Below are 23,663 nucleotides of genomic sequence, written 5' to 3'. Positions count from 1 at the left end.
TTACAGTGGAGTAAAGGGAATTTACGATGCATGGAAGAGAAGTTGGCCAAAATTGATTGGGGGGAGAAACACTGGCAGGGATGATGGCAGAGCAGCAGTGGTTGAAATTACTGAAAGAGTTTGGAAGGCACAGGTAAGGCCAGTGATGCTGAGGGGATGGAACTGGACTCTCTCACGGTGGTGTCTGAAAAGAGGATGCTGTCTAAGTTGCGTGCCATTTTGGACAATGTCTCCCATCCACTACATAATGTACTGGTTGGGCACAGGAGTACATTCAGCCAGAGACTCATTCCACCGAGATGCAACACAGAGCGTCATAGGAAGTCATTCCTGCCTGTGGCCATCAAACTTTTCAACTCCTCCCTTGGAGTGTCAGACACCCTGAGCTAATAGGCTGGTCCTGGACTTATTTCATAATTTACTGGCATAATTTACATATTACTATTTAACTATTTATGGTTTTATAACTATTTATTATTTATGGTGCAACTGTAACGAAAACCAATTTCCCCCAGGATCAATAAAGTATGGCTATGACTATGAGTATACGAGGGGTAATTGATAAGTTCGTGGCCTAAGGTAGAAGGAGTCAATTTTAGAGAACCTAGAACATTTATTTTTCAACATAGTCCCCTCCTACATTTACACACTTAGTCCAGCGGACGTGGAACATACGGATCCCTTGTTTGTAGAAGTCAGCGTCTTGGATCTCCTGAAAGTGGTCCACAGCATGGGTGATTGATAAGTTCATGCCCTCAGTTCGAAGGAGATGGGTTATTAACTTCAAACTTTCTGCATAATCTCTCAAAGAGTTGAACTGCACATGCATGTAATGAGAGCTGGACAACTCACCTCCGTCTCTCTTAGGCCACAAACTTATCAATCACCCCTGTTGTGGACCACTTTCTGGAGGTCCAAGATACTGACTTCTACAAAGACGGGATTCGTACTGAAGAGTGGAACAAAATTTGCAAAAATGTCAAAACAATGTCAAGAGACCTGAGGGTCCACCTTATTCAGTTTAAGATTCGACACCATTTTTGTTGGACTCCAGCAAGTTTACATAGATTAGGGTTGAAAAATACCCCTGATTGCTGGTGCTGTGAGGCAGATAAAGGACACTTAGTACATGCGCTCTGGTCCTGTCCCAGAATTGAAGAATTTTGGATTATGTTACATAAGTATATTGGTGAAGTTTCAGGTATTCAACTCGCTTTCTGCCCCAGGCTTTTTGTCTTGGGAGACACACTTGGGTTACTTGGGGATAAACACTCTGAAAATTGGATCCAGACAAGTATAATGGGAGGAAGACAAATCATACTTAGAGATTGGAGGAACTTGAGAGGACCATCATTTTAGGAGTGGGCCACAGAAATAGCCAAAGTAGCAGCTTTTGAACGCATGTCTTAGAAACAGTTGGATAGATTGGACGTCTATACACAAAAATGGGACAAATATTCCGGTTTCCTGGAGTGGAAATAGTGGTGAATGAGTGCTGAAGCATATTGCTGAATCGCAGTCTTTTATGTTATTAGAGATCTAAATAGACACACATGGTTATGATATTGATATTTATTTCTGCCATGTTTGTTTTTTATTTTATGGATAATTTTATGTTTTGTAAGCTATGATTTACATAATTTCAACACTGACTCAAGGGTTCGGGGGAAAGTTTCTAAAAGAATTCAATAAAATTTAAATCATAAAAAAAAGGGATTCATATGCTCCACGACTGCTGGACTGTGTGTAAATGTAAGAGGGGACTATGTTGAAAACTAAATGTTCTAGGTTCTCTAAAATTGACTCCTTCTACCTTAGGCCACGAACTTATCAATCACTCGTTGTATACTGTACATACCAAAGAGGAAGAAGTATTCAAAAGGCAAGAGGACACAACAATGGCTCACAAGGGAGTCAAAGCCAACATAAAAGCCGAAGCGATGGCAAATAATAGAATAAAAATTAATGGGAATTTAGGTTATTGGGAAGTTTTTAAAAACCAACAGAAGGCAACTAAAAAGTCATTAAGAAGGAAAAGATAGAATACGAAAGTAAGCCAGCCAGTAATATTGAAGAGGATACCAAAAGTTTCTTCAGATATTTACAGTGTAAAATAGAGACAAGAATAGATATTGGACCATTGAAAAATTATGTTCAAGAGGTAGTAATGAAGGACAACATAATGCTGGACAAACTAGGTATTGTGCATCAGTCTTCATTGTGGAAGACATCAGCAGTTTGGTGGAAGTTCCAGAGTGTCAGGGGGCAGAAGTGTTAAAATTGCCATTACTAGAGAGAAGGTTCTTTGGAAACTGAAAGGGCTGAAAGTAGAGAAGCAATCTGGATCAGATGGATATAAAAGAGGTAGCTGAATATGCACGTGTCAGCTAATTATTATTTAATTGTGATAGTATTTAACTCCATACCTGTCGTCGTAGAGCTTGTCGAGACTTGGACACGGTCAGAGCAATGCTTTGCCTGAGAAATTGGACAGTCTGGTCAACTGACTCTGATTACCAGCGGTATTCATTTTATTCTTAGTTGTTCTTTTCAGCCGCAGTGTAGGCTTCATTCACCATTTGAGAGTTTTACCTAACGGTCCTGTTTGGCCTGGTGTTTATTGTTTTCTTTCCCCCTTTAGCACTGTTCACATTAAAGTCTGTGAAGTATCGACCCGCCTCAGTGTCTCTCACTTCGCAGTTGGGCCACATCCACGAACTTGGTGACAGACGCTCCTCCGTGGACAGGGCACTGGATGGTGTGGGATGGATAGGGGCGAGGAAAGACAATGATCAGACGGCGCATAAAAAGTTTGAAACATTCTTTCCCTGCGCCAGTCAGTCACCCGGTCGTCAACTCGAATAGCCAGATTAATCAGGTCATCCAGACAATCCTGCTGGTCCCAGACAGCAATCTCATGCCAGACCCTGTGTTCAGTCCAGGCTGGAAAGCCACGATGAGAGATCTCTCATTCAACCCGTCATTACTGCAAAGGTACATAATTTAACTGCATAGGTTCTCCCCGTTCCTTTGCCTTGGCGTAGGAACAAGAGTCAGTGGGCAGCCTCCTGACCACGTACTGGAAGATCAAAAGCCCTCCTTAACTCCACCATGAAATGTCACAATGACTGGGCTGTGAGGTATTCTTGCTCCTGTAAAGCATTGAACAGGCTGAGTGGAGGCTGATGGAGAAGAGTGACCATGTACGCTAGTTTTCGCATATCATCACCAAAGCGACCAAACTGGGCTTGGAATGTCAGCTCACGTTGGATAATAAAATTGCTGCACTATCGGGATCACCAGAATATCTGCCTGATGCTGGAATTCTTGGTTCCTATATGGACGTGGGAGTCAGCTCTGCTCCGGGCACGGGATCGGGAGCATTAGTAGCAAAGATTGTTGGGGCAGCAGAAAAGGAGGACCTGCAAGATGTTAGGAGTGGGACTGAGGCAGCCAGAAGCTGGTGAATTGCGCTGGCGAGTACGTTAATTGTTGTCAGCTTCTGCTGCCTATTCAAGTAAGTTCATGGACGGCAGCCGTGAGTGCGGAAATTGTAGACACCTGAGTCCGATTGTCTGTGGAGATCTGTTCAACCATTGCAGCTAGGGATGATACCAGTTCCTCCACATGAGTCTGGGCTTGTTGGTATGAGATTATCTGCTTCATTGCCTCCGTAATTTCACTCAGAACAGATTCCATTGCCTGTAAATTGTCTCCTACCTGACCAATGAATCCCACGGCCAAGGTCAGCTGCTCTCTCTCTCTCTCTTTATGTGTTTGAGACTTGCTGTCATCGGTTCTGATATGGCCCAAGTGCGGAGTGAAAGAGACTGAAGTGGGTCAATAGTTCACAGACTTTAATACAAACAGTGTTAAAGGGCAAAGAAAACAATAAACGCTCGGCCAAATAGGGCTGTTAACAAAACTCTCAAATGGAAAAGGAAGCCTACACTGCGGCTGAAAAGAGCAACTAAATATAAAATGAATACCACTGGTTTTCGGAGCCAGTTGACGTGACAGTCCAATTTCTCAGGCAAGGCCGAATGGAAACAGGCAGTGAAGCGTTGCTGTGCTGTGTCCAGGTGTCGATAAGCACTACGATGAAAAGAATGGTGTTAAATACTATTACAATGAAATAATAATTAGCTGACGTGCATATTCACAAGTGCAACAGCCGTATCTACTGCGCTGCCAAATCCGTGGTGTGACACTTTAACCTCAGGCTTCATTCAGGGCCAGTAGACTGATTTCGGACCAATCAAAAAGTCTTATCAGACCCCAAGTCACCTGAATCATCATGAAGTGACTTCAACACAATTCTCCGAAGCTCCTCAGACAAAACCAACTGGGAACACCAAGGCCTGTCTGGAGGAGACGTGACCCTGTGTAGAACCCGATTTGTTCCATTCTCTCATCAGTAGGGATATGGTTGGATGTTGCGTCTTTTGAACATGGGCCATATCCCCTTCTACAGCAGCTGACCAAACGGTTCCTGTACGAGGGTCATCTCACTGAGCTGTTGCCTCTTCATCAGGACACACAAGCGTATTTAGAACAGTAAGGTTGCAGTAAACTTGTGGAATGGCACAACCAGAAGCTCCCAAATTATCCACAGCTTTTTACTGCCATTGCCTTGCCTCTGATTTCCCCATGGCTGAAAACTGGCATTTTATTTAATTCCGAAGGATAATATTCTCCATCCATTCTGCGCACCGCCCCCTCTGAGCAAACGTAGGGTCAATGTGTCTCCATCAATGTTCCGGCTACCCGGCTGGTACTTCAGATTGAAGACAAAGGCAGACAACGTCTCAAACCAATCATGGCCTGTGGCATCCAGTTTCACTGATACCAGGATATGCAGTGGCATGCAAAAGTACTGACCATGGAAGGTGCCCAAACCTTTCAATCGGGCCCTTTTCCTTTTTTGTTGTTTTGTAACTGTAAAAGATGGAAATGCTGAAACCAACTCGGAGTTTTCACCACCCACTGAGGGACTCATTGGACCTTTCATATCAGGCTCCTTTACCCTCATTCCGCAGAACCGATAGCAACTTTTCTTTCAAGTCTCCGCCCTCAGCTGTGAGAAATGTGTCTTCAAATTTCTCACACTTGCCTACAGTCCCCCCTTCTCCAGGTGACCCTGCCTCTCCAGGTGTCCCAAACATACCAGACAGATCTACTCGCGTCACATCCTTGCTAATATAGATGAACACAACATCCTTACCGGCCAATTGATCGCTGACAATTTCCCGACGGCAAGAAGTAACACTTCTTGTCCATTGACTGTACACTGCATGCAATTTTAATGATGGTGTATTTGTGAATGCCAATGTAATCAAACAGTTATTAAAGAAGAAAGAAAAAAAGAAATAAATAAAAGGGTCATTTACAATTAAAACAGTCAGATGTATATAATTTTGGAGCACAGATCTTCCAAAAGCAGGAATGTGTCAGTTTACTCAGGGCGCCAACCGATCACCCGTAGAACTTTCTATCTTGAATTCTTAACCAGGTGCTATCCAACCAAAGTGATGCTGCTGGACTTCACAGAGCCAGAAAACTAGATTCACTTCCATCCTCGGACCCTGTTTTTGTGGAGTTGGCACATCCTCCATGTGCCCATGTGGATTTCCTCTGGGTGCCCCAGGTTGCTTCAACACCGATGTTTGTGCAGTTTGTAGTTAACCGGCAGCTTAGGCTACTTTTTGACAGGGGCGAGTGTAGCCGAGGGTGAGGTGTTGAAGCATCCCCTGGTATTTAGGTGAGTGGTAGAACTACAGGAAGTTGATGGGAATATGACTGTATTTATTATATAAGATTAATGTAAGATTAGTGGAACTGTTTTGTTGATGTTTGGTGTGCACCGAATAGGGCAAAGAAGCTGCTTCTGTTCTGCATTTCATTATGACACTAGTCAGCATCACCCTCCTGAACCATCATCCCCACCATTCCAGGACTGAGAAGCTCCTGAAGTACTCCACAGTCAGCTCATCCAAACCGAGAGGCTTGTCTCTCGATAGCTTGTGGAGGGCACCATACATTGTGTATTTCTGTATTTTTCCCATTATGGGCAGAAGAGTTTCTGATATGTTCGGGAATGATCTTCCAAGTAAATTAATGTTACTGAAACGAATGCAAATGTGAAACAAAAATTTGAAACTAAGTAGTTTTTGATCATGAACATTACAATACTGTATGTCACTCGTCAACATCCACGAGAAAGAGTTTTCTCAAATTTGAAACAACCTCCAGTACCTCTAGTTGTTTATTTTTATAATATTTATCAACCATTTTAAATGAGTGAGAGAGACAAGTCCAACAGGCTCCTCTCTAAAGTAACACACAAAATGCTGGAGGAACTTAGCAGGTCCAGCAGCAACTACGGAAAAGAATAAACAGTCAACATTTTGGGCTGAGACCCTTCTTCAGGACTGAGAGGGAAGGGGTGAGATGCCTGAATTAAAAGTGGGGGAGGAGAAAGAGGCTACCTGGAAGGTGATAGGTGAAGCCAGATGGGTGGGACAGGTCAACGGCAGAAGAAAGAATCTGATAGGAGGGCAGAATGGACAATAGTAGAAAGGGAAGGGGAGGGGACCCAGGGCAGGTGACAAGAAGTAAATGGGTAATGGAGGAGAGGCGGACTATTTTCAATTCTCCGGGAGGAGAAATCGATATTCATGCCATCAGGTTGAAGGGTACCCAGACAGAATATAAGTTGTAGCCCCTCCACCCTGGATCGACTGGTAGGAACAGGGATGGGAATCGTAATTAAAATGTTTGGCCACCGGGAAGTCCCACTTGTGGCAGATGGTGCAGAGGTTCTCGACGAAGCAGTCCCTCAATTATTGATGGGTCTCACCAATGTAGAGGATGCACCAGACACAATAGATAACCCCAGCAGATTTGCAGGTGAAGTATACTTAATTTATACTTCATACTTTATTATTGCCAAACATTTGATACCAGAGTGTACAATTATCACAGCAATATCTGATTCTGTGCTTTGCAGTCCTTGGAGTACAAATCGGTAGTAAATATTAAAAATGCAAATTATAAATCATAAATAGAAAATAGAAAAGGCAAAGTAAGGTAGTGCAAAAAGAAAACCGACAGGCAGGTCCAGATATTTGGAGGGTACGGCCCAGATCTGGGTCAGGATCCGTTCAGCTGTCTTATCACAGTTGGAAAGAAGCCGTTCCCAAATCTGGTTGTACGAGTCTTCAAGCTCCTGAGTCTTCTCCCGGAGGGAAGTGGGATGAACAGTGTGTATGCTGGGTGGGTCGTGTCCTTGATTATCCTGTCAGCACTGCTCCGACAGCGTGCGGTGTAAAGTGAGTCCAAGGATTGGTTTGTGTGATATGCCGGGGTATGTTCATGATCTTCTGCAGCTTCTTCCGGTCTTGGACAGGACAACTTCCATACCAGGTTGACTTCCATACCAAGTATTGACTCACCTGAAGGATTGTTTGGGGCCCTGAATGCAGGTGAGGGAGGAGGTGTGTGGGCAGGTGTAGCACTTGGGCCACTTGTATAGATAAATGCCTGGAGGGAGATTAGTGGAGATGGACGAATGGTCAAGGGAATCACAGAGGGAGTGACCCCTGCGGAAAGGGGAGGGAGGTGTCGAAGTTAAAGATATGTTTAGTGGTGGTGTTCCTTGGAGATGACGGATGTTGCAGAGGATAGTGTTCGATGTGGAGGCTGATGGGGTAGCAGGTAAGGACAAGAGGAACTCTATCACTATTACAATAGTGGGAAGTGGTGAGTGCACATGTATGGGAAATGGAGGAGATGTGATTAAGGGAACCATCAATAGTAGAAGGAGGGAAACCCCGTACTTTGAAGAAAGAAGACATCTCAGATGTCCTGGAATGGAAAATTGCATCCTACAAACAGATACTTTGGAGGTGAGGAAATTGAGAGGGGAACAGCAGTTTTACAGGAGATATGCTGGGAAGAGGTATAGTTGAGATAACTATGGCAATCAGTAGAAATATAAAAGGTGTCGGTTGATAGTTTATCTACAGAGAGACGAACTCTGGAGAGAGAGGGAGGTGTCAGAGATGGCCGAAGTTGATTTAGGGCAGGATGGAAGTTAGAGTTAGAACTAATGAATTTGACAAGCTCAGCATGAGGGCATGAAGAAGAGCCAATGCAGTCCTCACTAGAGTATCTCCACCCTTGCAGAGTTTGTTTGATCAGCTTCTGAACCAACCTGCACAACTTTAATCACACAATGATCCCATTTTAGTTCCATTCACTAAATGGAACTTATTAGCATTAGACAGGAAATTGTTAAGGTTGATTGAAACAGGAAACAGCCTCTCCCAATCAACCTTTACATATTCCTGTCCAATTCCACCAAAACTGGTGGACAGGACAGTGAAGGAAATGTCTGCCGTGCTTCCCTTCATCAGTCATAGGAGTCAGTTCTTTCAACCCAACTCATCCATGCACACTGTGCAGCCCCAGAGTGAAGTCCCATCTGTGCACATAGCCCTCTAAACCCTTCCTATTCATGTAATTAAATCAAGATGGATTTTAAATGTTGCTAATAAACTATTATTTTTGTTTGCTTATACCAAAAATGCACACCCTATACATGAAGAAGCTGTCCTGATGTCCTTTGTAGATCTCTCACCCGATGTTTAATTTATGTTCTCTTTCAAACACCTCCCAACAGGAAACAGAAGGTTCACTCTGTCCAGACCCTACATGCTCTTCTGCCCCTATAAGATCCCCCTCAATCTTCTACATTGCAGGAACTAACGTAGTAAACAATGCAGCTTCTCCATATAACCCAGGCCCCACCTCCAATCCCGCTAACAGCCGAGTAAATCTTTTCTGTACTCTTTCCAGACTGATAATATCTTTCAGTTAACAGTGCGATCAAAACCATACACAATACTTTGTGCAACCTCACTGGCATCTTATATAAACACAACATCATTCCCATCTCCTGTACTCAGTGCAGTTTCTGTTGATGGCCAGTATACCCAACACCCTCATCACCATTCTATCTAGCTATGACACACTTCCAGTGAACTATGGACATGAAATCTTCACTCCTTCTGTACCATAACATTCCCCACGGTTCTACCATTCAGTGTTATAGGCTTAATCCTGAATTGATTCCCGCATGCAATACCTTACACTTATCAGAAGTGAAAGCCATTTGCCAGTCCTAAGGCCACAAACCTAACCGAACAATATCTTCCGATAATTTCAAAGCCTTCCACACTGTCTACATCACCATCTACTTTAGTAGCATTTGTAAACTTGCTAACTATACCTTGTAAATTTACAGGCAAATTTTTTGTATAAATTAGACACAAAGGTGCTGACACTGACCACTATGGGATACCAGTAGACAGCTGTCCATCGCCAGAAACAACCTTCACGACCACATTGTGCTTCCTAACAGAGAGCCAATTATGAATCCACTCTGCTAATTTTACTTGATCCCGGTAATCTAACCTTCCAGATGAGCCACCAATGGTCCCTTGTTAAAGGCATGGAGGAGAAGCTTAGGGGAATGATGGTGCCTAACGGTGACTCCTTTGCTGGCATCTTCGGAAACAGCTCTATTTCTGTCTATAATATCTCTATTCTTTCCTTTCAGGGTTCTTCTGAGGACCTGGAGTGACACACAGACTGCAGCTCTCTGCGGAAATGGGACCCGTTCTCGGGGTCTCACGACTGGCCCCTTTTTAATATGCCACGGACGCGGCCTAGAAGATTAGTGCACCTTCAGGGTTCCGGGATTTTGTGGCTCTGGAGGCGGGCAGACTCGAGGTCAGTGCCATGCAGGAAAGTGGTGTGTCGTGGGAGATGGAAGATTGAAAGCAGCAAGCTGGCTGCTGGCTGTATGCCCAGAGACCCAAGTTCTTTGGGCACAGAGCTCAGAAAAAGCGACACAACAGACTTTTAGCATTGTAAATCAGCAAGTTGTTTGTTATGTCTCCCCTGTCGCTGTGAAATGGGGACACCCCTTTCTCACTTATGCAGGGGAGAGAGAGAGCCAGTGGTATGTTGAATTATCAGGTGAATGAGTAGTGTTTGGGGTACTGCAGGTCTGTGCCTTTATTGATGCTTTGCTGAACGCTTGCGTGTTCGGTGGGGGGGGCAAAGATGCTTTTTGCTTGTGGGGGAGGGGTAGGGTCATTGCTTTTCTGCTGCTAATGTGTGGGTGGGAGGAGCTGGGGGGGACTTTGGGGTTTTAACAATTAACTCTCATTCATTCTTTGGTGCACTGCTCTGTTTTTGTATATGTTTGAGAAGAAAAAGAATTTCAGGATGTATACTGTATACATTCTCTGACATTAAATGTACCTTTGAAAATCCATACCAACAACATCCGTCTCCTGCTCGCATTTATCCTCTTGGTTATTTCTCTATAGCCACGTTAATATTAATAGAATTATGGTCATGTTGCTCACAGGGATATACTTTTTTCCTTGGGGTACTATACATACAGAAGACCCTGTACTGTCTCTCTTTTCACCTTAACTCTCCTGAAGACCATCCAATTCTCTGCAGTTCTGGTGGGACTTCAGTTGGATGATTGTGCACAGGTCTGCTTTGCAAGTGATAAGAGATGTAACTATTCCAGAAAGGCTGAAGATTCATGGGGATGCTACTGAAGCTGGAGGGCAGGAGTTAAAAGGAGAATCTCGAAAGACAATGGTTCTCCTCTCAGGGCATAGGAGGGATTACTGGATGATTTTATAGAAGCATATTGAAATCATAAGAGGACTAGATAAGGCAAATGATCAGTCTTTTCCCATTGCAGGGGAGTCCAAAACAAGATAATATATTTTTATAGTGATAGGTGAATGATTTAAAGAGAACTTATGGCGGCCGGGGCGTGGTCGAAGTGCTCAGCAGAGATGGTGCTCGGTGCTTGGTGTCGGAGGGCTGGTTGGAGACTCAGAGTTTTCGGATGGACTCAGAGTCGGCTGTGGTCGGGTGCTTCCAGGGTGCTGCATCAGCAAGTTTGTGGCGCCGGAGGTTCATGACAGGGAGAGTTTCTCTACCGTCTGAGTGAGATGATGGGCTATTGGGACTTTGAGACTTTTTTGTACATTGCCCATGATCTGCTCTTTATCAAATTATGGTATTGCTTTGCACTGCTGTAACTATATGTTATAATAATGTGGTTTTTGTCAGTTTTAGTCGTGGTCTGTCCTGTGTTTCTGTGATATCATACTGGAGGAACATTGTATCATTTCTTCATGCATGCATTTCTAAATGACAATAAACGATGACTGAGTGTCCTCATAATCTAATTTAATCTAATCTATACTTATTATCAAACACAGAAGTTGGGCCATAGGGCATGTTTCCCTCCTGCCTATCCATGACTCTATAGGACAATTGTAGCAATGTTGATGGTCAAAGGAAGAGAGGTCAAAATGGGAGTAGGAGAGAGAAGTTATCCTTAGTGAGTTACCTCTGACTGGGTGTAGCTGCAGGTATAACAGATTTGCAGGTGCCTGTAATGGCATCAGAGGAGAGGGATGAGAGGACAAGGGAATCATGGACAGTGTGATGCATACAGATGGGGAGAGAAGCAAGAGGAATATGTGCAGCTGGGGGGAGTCCCTGGAAGATGCCAGAATTTGTTGGGAATGTATTGATGGGAATACCTGGTTGGTGATAGGTGAGGACAAGGGGAAAGCTATCACTGTTATGTCAGGGTTGTTGCGGTGGGGGAAGATTGGGTGAGGGAAGACTTGTGGGAAATTGGAGAGATACCAATGGAGACTGCATCGAAAAGACTTGAGGATAAATCGCATTTTCCGAATATTCTGGAATGGAAACCTACATCATCAAAATAGGTGCATTGGAAACAAAAGAACTGAGTGGAAGGTGTTGGCCACAAAAAAACGCAGTCTATTCAAGGACAGGGGAAGCAGACAAGCCAGTTGTCTTTGTTTCCCCTTTGTTGGACTCTAAACTGATTCTTGCTCTTGGATAATCTAATCAGCAACTGAATGCAATTACAGGAAGCTTCAGGTAATGATCTGGTAACCTGCGACCATTCTCAAACAAGCAGCCATTTGTTATGGAAAGGCTTTGGACTCTGAACTGATTCTTGACTCTGGGACAATCTAATCAGAGCAATAAACCTGAGACCATTCTCAGAGGAGTAGCTGCTTGTTTTGTAAAATACCAGACCTGTAATCTGTAATCTCATTGGAGTCTGTCTGTGTCACCTCATTGAACTGGTTTAGACCAGTCAGAATGTAAAGGCACAAATACAAAAGGCTGGGGTGGGCAGAACGATGAAACAATGTTGGTTGTAGCCCTGTACAATGACCAGTAAGAAGGTGACCCTGGTAGGTTGGGTGACCTTGAGCCAATAGGATGGAGATCCAATGGTTCAGTTGAACAGTATAAGAGCCACGAGCTCCAAATACGCAGGGGCGATAAATCTCCAGCAGTCAGAGACCAAGCATCATGGAGATTGGGACCACGAGGAATGCCTGGCCAGCGTAGACTCCTTTCCCGTGTAATACCTTTCCTCTTCATTGACTGTTCATGGAGTGTCAGGGATTTCTAGTGGGGTGCACACAGGTGGAGAAGATGGTGAACCCATGTGCTTTTAGTTGAAACGATATATGTTTCTTGTCTGTAAATACAGATTCTCTGTACCTCACTGATCATTATTACAAGGGGTGATTCTTGTAACAAATGTGAATAGTATTCTTGCAAGTGGCAGATTGAGAAGAGATGTAATAAATATAATTGTGGCAGACAGTGGGAGTTAGAAGATATCAGTTGCAGTCTGGGTCCATTAAAAAAAGGTGTCCAACCCAAGACTTTGACACAGGCTCTCTCTGTCACTAACGAGGGAAATAGAGATATTGTTCCCTCCACAGTGAGGAGAGAGACCAACAACTCACTGTTTCAATGTTACAATCTGCAGCATCGCACATTTTGATAGAAGCATACACTGCTGTCTTGATGTCCTGATCTCCCACCTTACTCAGTCAGTGACACCGGCAAGGAATCAGATCATCCAAAGGGCTGCACCCTGAAGGTGTATACCCTCCAGACCTTTCCTGGAGAAAGCAAAAATGCTAGGCTGCTCGGTGAGCTCTGATGGTGAAGAACTGCAGTTTGAGTGCAGCTGTAGATCATGGAATATGATAGAATGCCAGCCATTGTAGAAAGGAAAGAAGAGATATTAAAGAGAAGAAATTAAACTGTTTTGCAGATGAACGAGAAGTGGTGCTCTGTGCCATCTTTAGCTCCTCCTCCAAGTGGATGGAAACATAGAGTCTAGATATCCATGGCAAACATGAGGCAATCAGGGTCAGTATACTGAGAGTTGTTAAAGTGGTGGAAGGCATCCTTATTGTCACACACATTGGTGGGATGGGATTAAACCAAGGGGCTGTATGGAGTACATCTATGAGGACATGAGCTCACTGGGCAAGCACAAGCAGGAAGAATGGGCCTACCAGGTGCGTGCATCACCCACTGTTCCACTCTCTGTATACACATGACTGTGTGGCTAGGCATAGCTCAGATAACATCTGAAAAATTTGCTGATGATACAACCATTGTCGGTAGAATCTCAGGTGGTGACAAGAGAACGTACAGGAGTGAAATATGCCAACTAGTGGAATGGTGCCGCTGGAACAACCTGGCACTCAGTGTTAGTAAAACGAAAGAGCTGATTGTGGAGTTTAGGAAGAGTAAGATGAAGGAACACATACCAATTCTCATAGAGGGATGAGAAGTGGAGAGAGTGAGCAGCTTCACGTTCCTGGGTGTCAAGATCTCTGAAGATCTAACCTGGTCCCAACCATTGATGTAATCATTAAGAAGGCAACACAGCGGATATACTTCATTCGGAGTATGGACAGATTTAGCATATCAACAAATACACTCCAAAACTTCTATGGTTGTACCATCGAAAGCATTCTGACAGGCTGCATCACTGTCTGGTATGGAGGAGCTACTGCACAGGACCAAAAGAAGCTGAAGAAGGTTATAAATCTAGTCAGCTCCATCTTGGGCACTAGCCTACAAAGTACCCAGAACATCTTCAGGGAGTGGTGGCTCAGAAAGGTAGCGTCCATTATTAAATACCTCCAGCACCCAGGGCATGCCCTTTTCTCACTGTTACCATCAGGTAGGAGATACAGAAGCCTGAAGGCGCACACTCAGCAATTCCGGAACAGCTTCTTCCCCTCTGCCACCCGATTCCTGAATGGACTTTGAAGCTTTGGACACTATCTCACTTTGTTAATCTACAGTATTTCTGTTTTTGCACATCTTTTAATAATCTATTCAATATATGTAATTGATTTTCTTGTTTATTTATTATGTTTTATTTTATTTGTTATTATTTTTCTCTCTCTGCTAGATTACGTATTGCATTGAACTGCTGCTACTAAGTTAATAAATTTCACGTCATATGCTGGTGATAATAACCCTGGATCTGATTCTGGTGGATCTTGTGTAAGGGTTGAAATCGGCAGTGTGGGGTTGGGGAACTTAGAGGATGGAAGTTGTAGAGAAGAGATCAACAGAGGTTACACGGGTAGTAACAATGCAGGAGTCTGTACCTGACTTTTCTCAGTTGCGCTTCAGTCTAATTTTTCTGATTTTTCTCAGTGGGGACTTGGCATTTGGCATGGGGATGTGAAACTGTGTGATTGGGTTGACAATGGGGCAGATACACTGTGTAGTGAGCATTAGGAAGGACAGGCAGATGATAGGTCAAAATTGCTGTCACTGGGAAGATTTGCAGTGTAACAACGGGGCAAAATCAAAAGGGTAATAAATACAGGACTGAAATTGTTATATTTGAAAGTGCTCAACATACGGAATAAGGTGGTTAATCCTGTAGCTCAGTCAGGGAATGGCAGGTATGATGTTATGGGCATCAATGAATCGTGGTTGATAGAGGAGTATAATTGGGAGCTTAACATGCAGGGATCACAGTATATTGAAAGGACAAGCCGAAGGACTCAGAGTCATAGAAAAGTACAGCACAGTATCAAGCCCTTCAGCCCATCTAGTGCATACTGAAGCCTTTTAAACTACCTAATCCCATCAATGTCCACTGGGAACATAGACCTCAATACTAGTACCATGCTTAAACGTTGAAATTCAGCTTGCATACACCACACGTGATGGCAGTTCATTCCACACTCTCATGACTCTCAGAATGCAAGAGTTTTCCTTCAATGTTCCCCGAGACCTCAGCTTTGCTTGTTGTTCGGCGGCTGAGGTGGGATCAAAGCACTCGGGATAGGATGGTGCTCGGAGACACTGTGTCGGAGGGGCTGGTCGGAGGCTCAAAGTTTTCAGACATGCTCCAAGTCCGCTGCTTCCAATGGTGCTGCATCGGCAAGTTGGCAGTGCTTGGAGATTCATGGCAGGGAGAGCTTCTCCCTTCTACTGCCTGCGTGAGATGATGAAGTTATCGGGACTTTGAGAATTCTTTTTACCGTGCCCATGGTCTGCTCTTTACCAAATTATGGTATTGCTTTGCACTGTTGTAACTATATTCTATAATTATGTGGTTTTGTAAATTGTAGTCTTGGTTTGTCCTGTGTTTTCTTGTGATATCAATCTGGAGGAACGTTGCATCATTTTTTAATGCATGCATTTCTAAATGACAATAAACGAGGACTGAGTGTCCTCATCATCTAAAAACTTCTCACATTCCACGCTTAATCCATGACCTCTGCTTATAGTCCCACATAACCTCAATGGTTAAAGTCTGCTGGTATTGACGCTATCTATACCCTTCATAATTTTGAATATCTCCATCAGATCACCCCTCAGTCGTCTACATTCTGAAGAATAAATTCTACATGAGAGCCCAATGATCCAAAAATTGTCTGCTTTTCCTCCTGCACCAATTCCTTAGCCATGTGTTGAACTGTAGAATCTTCTTATTTCTATCCTCACTAGCATGTGGCACTAATAGCAATCCTTTTGCAGAACCAGTCATAAGGGGATGGCTGGGAACGGACCCAAGTGCAAGACACAGACACTGATGTACTAGGGACAGGACTAGGATACAGGGTGAGGGCAAGGACATGGACACAAAAACCGTGAACCTGGAACAGGACTGGGCAAGAGAGCTAGGAGCCCAGGCTTGGACTCCAAGCCAGAGACGGGACAAGAACTTGGGTCTTGCCTCTGGCGCAGACCCCAGAACTAGGCAAGGATGAGACTTGGTTGGCAGGCAGGATGAGACTGGAGTCCTCAGATTTGAGGTGAGTCTGGAGACCAGAGACTTGAGGCGAGGCTGGAGACCAGAGGCTTGAGGCGAGGCTCTAGACCAGATACTAGGGGTGAGGCTGGAAACCAGAGACTTGAGGTGAGGCGTGGGGTCTTGAAACTTGGCTTAGCGAGAGGCTTGGGGGTCTTGAAGCTCCTCCTGGGCAGGGCGTGGTACTCCTGGGCAGGGCACGGATATCCACCCAACAGAGGCAATGGACAGGAAGGGACAGAACCAACCGCAGGTAACGGCAAGACGGCCTGGGTTCCCAAGGGAGGCAAGGGACAGAACCAACCGCAGGGTAACGGCAAGACAGCCTGACTTACCCAGCAGAGGCAAGGACAGGAGGGGAGCTAGGTACAGGGTGGCTCCAAGACAAGACTTCAGGCGAGGCGAGGGTTACCGGCAAGAGAAGGCAAGACTTCTGGTGAGGAAACAGAAGGCAGGGGAAGGGATACAAGGAGTAAGGACAAGAACAATCCAGCAGCCATGCCCTGGTGTCTGGAGGTATTTATGCAGCCAGCCCCAACGAGAATCAGCTGCCTCAATTAGTGCTCAACAGGAACAGAAACATGGTAGACAGGAAAACCTGGAGCAAGGGTCGATGGACCGGACCGTAAACTGGAATGCGGACTTCATGGACCGAACCATGACAGAACCTTTCCACTCTTCCTTCCTACTGCATGTCTTTGGTATTTACATCGACCTTACAACAACCTCTGGCTATTCCCCCTCCCATTTAAGAATGCTGAAGTCTCAATCAGAGATATTCCAGAGCATTGTCTCAGGAGGCAACGTACCATCTAAGAATCTCATTCTCCTCCACATAACCTCCTTTCTGTACTCCTAATGAACGAATCCCCAGTCACTGCAGCTAACCTCTGCTAACCCCTTCCCTTCTGAATTGCAGAATCAGGCTAAGTGCCAGATCCCTGTCCACTGTGACTTTCTTCTGCTAGGTCATTCCACCAACCCCACCAACAGTATCCAAATTTGTCTACCTGTTGTCAAGGGGGTGGCCACAGGGACAGTCTGCACTTGCTCTTTAATTCCTTTTCCCTCCCTGTCATCCAGTTTCCTGTGTCCTGCACCTTGGGTGTAACTACCTCTTCATTTGTCTTATTTATCACACTCTCAAGGTGGCATGGCTCTGTTGCTGAACAATGAAATCAAATCCTTAGAAAGAGGTGAAATGGGATTGGAATATGTAGAATTGTTGTGGGGAGAATTAAATATAGACAAAGGTAAAAAGACCGTATACAAGCCTCCAAACAGTAGCCAGGATGTGGGCTACAAAGTTACAATGGGAGATAGAAAAATCATATCTGAAGAGCAATGTTAGGATAGTCATAGGAGATTTCAATATGCACATAAATTGGAAACATCAGGTTGGTGCTGGTTTTGGATCCCAAGAAAGAGAATTTCTACAATGCATTTGGGTTTGGCTTTTTAGAGCAGCTTGAGCCCAGTGGGGGATCAACGGTTTTTGATTAGGTGTTGTGTAATGAATTGGATTTGATGAGGGAGCTTAAGGTGAAGAAACTCTTAGGAAGCAACAATTATAATATGATAGAATTCACCCAAGAATTTGAGAGGAAAAAGTTAAAGTCAAACGTATCAATATTGCAGTGGTGAAAAGGGAATTACAGAGGCAGATGAGAGGAGATGGTTGAAGTTGATTGGAAAGGGGTAGATGAAGGGGGTCTGGAGGTAGATGAGGCATCCAGACAAGATGGTCTACACCACAGGATTCTGAAAAAGATAGCTGAAGAGATTGTGAAGGCATTGGTAATGATCTTTCAAGAATCAATAGATTCTGGCAAGGTTCTGGAGGATTGAAAAATTGCAAATGTCTTTCAACTCTTCACATGAGAGAGACAGAGGAAAGGAAATTATATGCCAGTGTGGCACATAATAAAATAGGCATGATTACATTAAGGGAAACTCATACCTGACAAATCTAAGGGAGTACTTTGAGGAAATAACAAGCAGGGTAAAGAAAGGAGAATGGGTAGATATTGTGTAATCAGATTTTCAGCAGGCCTTTCACATGGTGCTGCACATGAAGCTGCAAAATGAGATAAGAGCCCATGGCATTGGCAGCATGGATACAGCCTTGGCTGATTGGCAAAGGAAAGGGTGGGAATAAACTACACCTTTTCTAATTGGTGCCAGTAACTAGTGGTGTGACTGCAGGTGCTAGTGTTGAGACTGCTTCTTGTCATGGTGTATTTCAATCATCTGAATGACAGAGTTGATGGCTTTCAGGCCAAGTTTGTGCAGGATACGAAGACAGATGTACATGTAGGTTATGTTGAGGAAGCAGGGAGTTTGCAGAAATAGATATACAGATTAGAATAATGGGTAAAGAAATGGCAGATGAAAGTTTCTGGAAGTTTATGGTCATGCACTATAGTAGAAGGAATAATAGTGTAAACTATTTTCTAAACGGGAAGTAAATTCAAATGTTACCATTCATTTTGAGAGGACTTGAATAGAAAAACAAGCAGACAATGCTAAGGCTTTATAAAGCACTGGTGCAGCGTCACTTTGAGCACTGTAGGTATTTTTAGGCCCCGCATTAAAGAATGGATGTGCTGATGATGGAGAACGTCCAAAGGTTCACAAACATAATTCCAGAATTAAAGATATATCATTTAAGGAGCTTTTAATGGCTCTGGGCCTCTACCTTCAGAAAATGGTATGAGAAATGGATTATTCCTGGTGCTGGTGGTGCGGGGAAATTCTTACTGCAGAAATAGGCAACACTGGAAGAACTCAGCATGATGGGGTGTGCAAAGCTCATTGAGAATTTGGGTACAGGAGGACAAAGAGCTCTCTGCCTCAAGGTAGATAAGGTCAGAGCCGACTGTGAAGACATGACAGAGGTTGGCAACAGCGTCAGCAAAGTGAAAGGTGTTGGGGCTGGGTTCAGCGAAGCTTGAGGGATTGATGCAGGAGTCAGGAAGAGGATAAGAGTTCACAGCTGGAGTCGAAGCCGTAACCAGGTTCAGGGAAGAGTAGGGGATTGTAGTCAGCGAACGGTAGGGGGAGGAAGCCAGAGTCAGTGACGGGTAGTGGGGTCAGCAAAGCGTCGACGGTTGCAGTTAGAAATAGGAGAGGGCTGAAGTCTACAGGAACAAAAAAGGGTGGCGAGTTCAGAGAATATGCAAGGGGAGTAAAATTCAAATCAGTCTGTGGAGATGAGGAGTAGCCGTAGGAGACCAGCGGTGGGTCGGGACAGCTAGTGCGGAGGAGGTTGTGTAGGGAGTTAAGAACTACGGTCAGGGAAGGGTAGGGGTGGAGCTGTGGTCAGCGAATTGTGGAGTTTGGACCTGGGCTCAACAAAAGTTCGAAGTTTAGAGATGTCAGTGATACTGAGATGGGAAGATTGGGGGGGAGGGAGTGGCTCATCAAAGTTTCTGGAGACGAGGGTTTGGGAGGCGTAGGAGACCAATGTAGGGTGGGGAGTAAATAAAATGAGCGGTAGCACCAAACGGCAGAATGATAGATCTCGGGAAAGGGGTCGGGGCAAGCGAGCTTATTATATTTCTAAATACGAAAGTCATGCAACCAGAATTATCCACAAAATCCCCTCCAGTCTTATTCTTGTCTGGACAAACACGAGAAAGTGTGCAGGTGCAGGAAATCCAACGCAACACGCTGGAGGAATTCAGCGGGCCAGACAGCAGCTAGGGAAGAGAGTAAACAGTCGACATTTCGGGCCGAGACCTTTCATCTGAGCTAGAGAGAAAGAAGAGAAGTCACAGTAAGAACTGTTACTGTCGACTGTTCAGGAACCTTCGCTCAGCTTAACACACAGGATATCTGTAATAATCGAACCGTATATATTTCTTTGGGATGAAGTGTTTATCGGGGAGTTTTCCTCTTGCTGTAGACGCTGCTTGTCATTTTGGGCTTTCCCAACTGTGCACAGACTACAAAGGAGTAGCTGCTATGGTTCAGTTGTTCAATAGCCCACAAAAAGCAGCAGCACAGAACACACAAATTGCGATCTAACTTCCCTCAGCTTCACGTTCAGACTTTGAAGGATCATGATTCACTGTATGCACCCTTTCTTTTAATTATCACATCATCAGTAAAGGTAATTTCTTTCGCCCCAAAAGGTAAATCGGTGTGGCGGTGGGAGGGTCAGAAGCACTCGAACTAATCCGTGCTGCCCCCAGTGAGGGTGGGGAATCTTGAGACAGTGCAAATTACAACTTTAACTTTATACTCATCTCACATTTATTATGCATGCTTACCGAACACAGCATTTCCCTTCTCACCTTGAATCGTCAGAAATTCCTGATTCGACTCTCGTACCTACCAGATTCCAGATTCTCGTACCTACCAGATTCCACTCTCGGACCTACTGGATTCCAGATGCCCACTGTGTGGAACTTTACGCACGCTGGATGAACAAAGAATATGGATCAAGCGATCCGGACACAGATCTCGGTGGTAGCCGGTCGCAGTCTGTGGTAGTAGTCAGAGGAGTCGGAAGAATTTCGGCAAAACAAAGACTGTGAATGCTAGATGACAAATGCGCAGTTAGACTGCAACCAGCAGGGATGGAGTGCAGTGAGCGGCAAAGGTTTGGTGCTGAGGTAGTAGAGGATTACTCGGTGACCAACGCCGGGAGTATGCTGAGCAGATTTACAGTTCCCTTGGAACAACCGGCAATACGGTGCGCAATGGACAGAGGATTTTACGCAACCACCTCTAAAACAACAATTCGGTCACGTTTATTCAGAGAACAATTAGTGTATTATCATTAACATATTACCCGCAAAACGTGGGGTGCTGGACAATAATTTTACTCGGCAATATTTTAAAAACGTACAGTGCAGAACGATACGAATTAAACTTGTTTCATCCCTGAAACATCTGTTAAATATATTAAAATCACAGTGGGGCAGTTTTCCCAGTCGGAAGATGCTGCCTTGACAGAGAGGGTGGAACATGCAACAGCGATACCGCCCCTCAAATTCCAATTCACGCAGGTTGTGGGAAATGACGGGACCCAAAACTTCACATAAATACATCAACAAAAAGAGTAAAATACGGGATGTATAAGTAAAAAAATAGAACTTGAGAAAAAAACGATTCGAGGTCATTTAGAAAGATTCATTGAACTTTAATAGATACGGAATTAATTACCGTTGTGTTCGTTATTGTTCGATACAACTTCTCACATTAATTGTGAAAGCTGATGAATCCCTGAAGACATTCCCACACGTGTGACAAGTTTCAACACAAGTGTGAGATTTCTGCTGGTGAAGATAAGCAAAGCTCTTCCCACATTTGGAACATTTATACGGCCTCTCTCCGGTGTGGGTCCGCTGGTGTTGATGGAGGCTCCCTGACTCTGTGAAACCCTTTCCACATTCGGAACATTTATACGGCCTCTCTCCGGTGTGGGTCCGCTGGTGTCGGTGGAGGCTCTCTGCCCGTGTGAAACTCTTCCCACATTCGGAACATTTATACGGCCTCTCTCCAGTGTGGGTCCGCTGGTGTCGGTGGAGGCTCCCTGACACTGTGAAACTCTTCCCACATTCGGAACATTTATACGGCCTCTCTCCGGTGTGGGTCCGCTGGTGTTTTTGGAGGTCCCCTACCTGTGTGAAACTCTTCCCACATTCGGAACATTTATACGGCCTCTCTCCGGTGTGGGTCCGCTGGTGTCTTTGGAGGTCCCCCACCTGTGTGAAACTCTTCCCACATTCGGAACATTTATACGGCCTCTCCCCGGTGTGGATCCGCTGGTGTTGATGGAGGCTCCCTGCCCGTGTGAAACTCTTCCCACATTCGGAACATTTATACGGCCTCTCTCCGGTGTGGGTCCGCTGGTGTCGGTGGAGGCTCCCTGACTCTGCGAAACTCTTCCCACATTCGGAACATTTATATGACCTCTCTCCGGTGTGGGTCCGCTGGTGTTGGTGGAGGTCCCCTGACACCGTGAAACTCTTCCCACATTCGGAACATTTATACGGCCTCTCTGCGGTGTGGGTCCGCTGGTGTTGATGGAGTCTCCCTGCCCGTGTGAAACTCTTCCCACATTCGGAACATTTATACGGCCTCTCTCCGGTGTGGGTCCGCTGGTGTCGGTGGAGGTCCCCTGACACCGTGAAACTCTTCCCACATTCGGAACATGTATACGGCCTCTCCCTGGTGTGGATCCGCTGGTGTTGATGCAGGCTCCCTGCCCGTGTGAAACTCTTCCCACATTCGGAACATTTATACGGCCTCTCTCCGGTGTGGGTCCGCTGGTGTCGGTGGAGGGTTCCTGACACCGTGAAACTCTTCCCACTTTCAGAACATTTATACGGCCTCTCTCCGGTGTGGGTCCGCTGGTGTAGGTGGAGGTTTCCTGCCTGTGTGAAACTCTTCCCACATTCGGAACATTTATACGGCCTCTCTCCGCTGTGGGTCCGCTGATGTTGATGGAAGCTCCCTGACTCTGCGAAACTCTTCCCACTTTCGGAACATTTATATGGACTCTCTCCGGTGTGGGTCCGCTGGTGTTGGTGGAGGTCCTCTGACACCGTGAAACTCTTCACACATTCGGAACATTTATACGGCCTCTCTCCGGTGTGGGTCCGCTGGTGTTGATGGAGGCTCCCTGCTCGTGTGAAACTCTTCCCACATTCGGAACATTTATATGGCCTCTCTCCGGTGTGGGTCCGCTGGTGTCGGTGGAGGTCCCCTGACACCGTGAAACTCTTCCCACATTCGGAACATTTATACGGCCTCTCTCCGGTGTGGGTCCGCTGGTGTCGGTGGAAGCTCTCCGCCCGTGTGAAACTGTTCCCACAGTCCGGACATTCATGCTGTCTCTCCTTTTTGCCAGCTTGAGGGTAATCTGACTTGGCAAATGTCCTCTTTCTATCGGATACTGTGAATGGATCCTGCCTACGTTTCAACACTGGACTCTGACCATCTTGGTTTACATTGGAGGACGATGGTTCTCCAGTTGATGTTGGTCTGGACGCTGCAGCGTGTCGTCTCAAATGCCGTTTAAGGAAATCTGTTGTGGTAAATGCAATGTTGCACTGAGGGCAAGGATAACAGTCACTCTGGGTCACTTGATGTGATACTGGAGAGAGAAAAAACAGAAAATATCACTTTCAGCAAAATATACAAGAATCAATTTGAACGTGAGATCTGTAATTGCTTCATCATTATTGAGATGCCCTGAGACACTAATTCTAAGACTGTGGGGGGGGGGAGCGGTTGAGGGGACAAATTTATGAAACTCTGCAGGATTTGCATAAATAATAAAGCCTGATAGATTCTATCTCTGATCTCCTTCATGTATTAATCTTTAACAATTCCTCTAGCCTCTGCAGGGTAAAATGGGTAACAGAGAAGCAAAATGTACATAGAAACATAGAAATATAGAAAATAG

At 45.0% G+C, this 23,663-nt stretch overlaps 1 protein-coding gene across 1 annotated transcript in view; it reads right to left on the bottom strand.

Annotated features, from left to right (window-relative positions):
* LOC140202063 (uncharacterized) overlaps positions 1–23,663 on the bottom strand; it is a 381,219-nt gene that overhangs the window by 296,745 nt on the left and 60,811 nt on the right. Inside the window, 1 exon segment of the mRNA XM_072266920.1 lies at positions 21,513–23,351. Coding sequence (XP_072123021.1) covers positions 21,513–23,351 — 1,839 coding nt within the window.

This window comes from Mobula birostris, chromosome 8 (genome assembly GCF_030028105.1).
Source record: "Mobula birostris isolate sMobBir1 chromosome 8, sMobBir1.hap1, whole genome shotgun sequence".
Classification (NCBI taxonomy): Eukaryota; Metazoa; Chordata; class Chondrichthyes; order Myliobatiformes; family Myliobatidae; genus Mobula; species Mobula birostris.
Note: the sequence above shows the minus strand (reverse complement) of the source record. Positions and strands in the feature narration are given on the sequence as shown.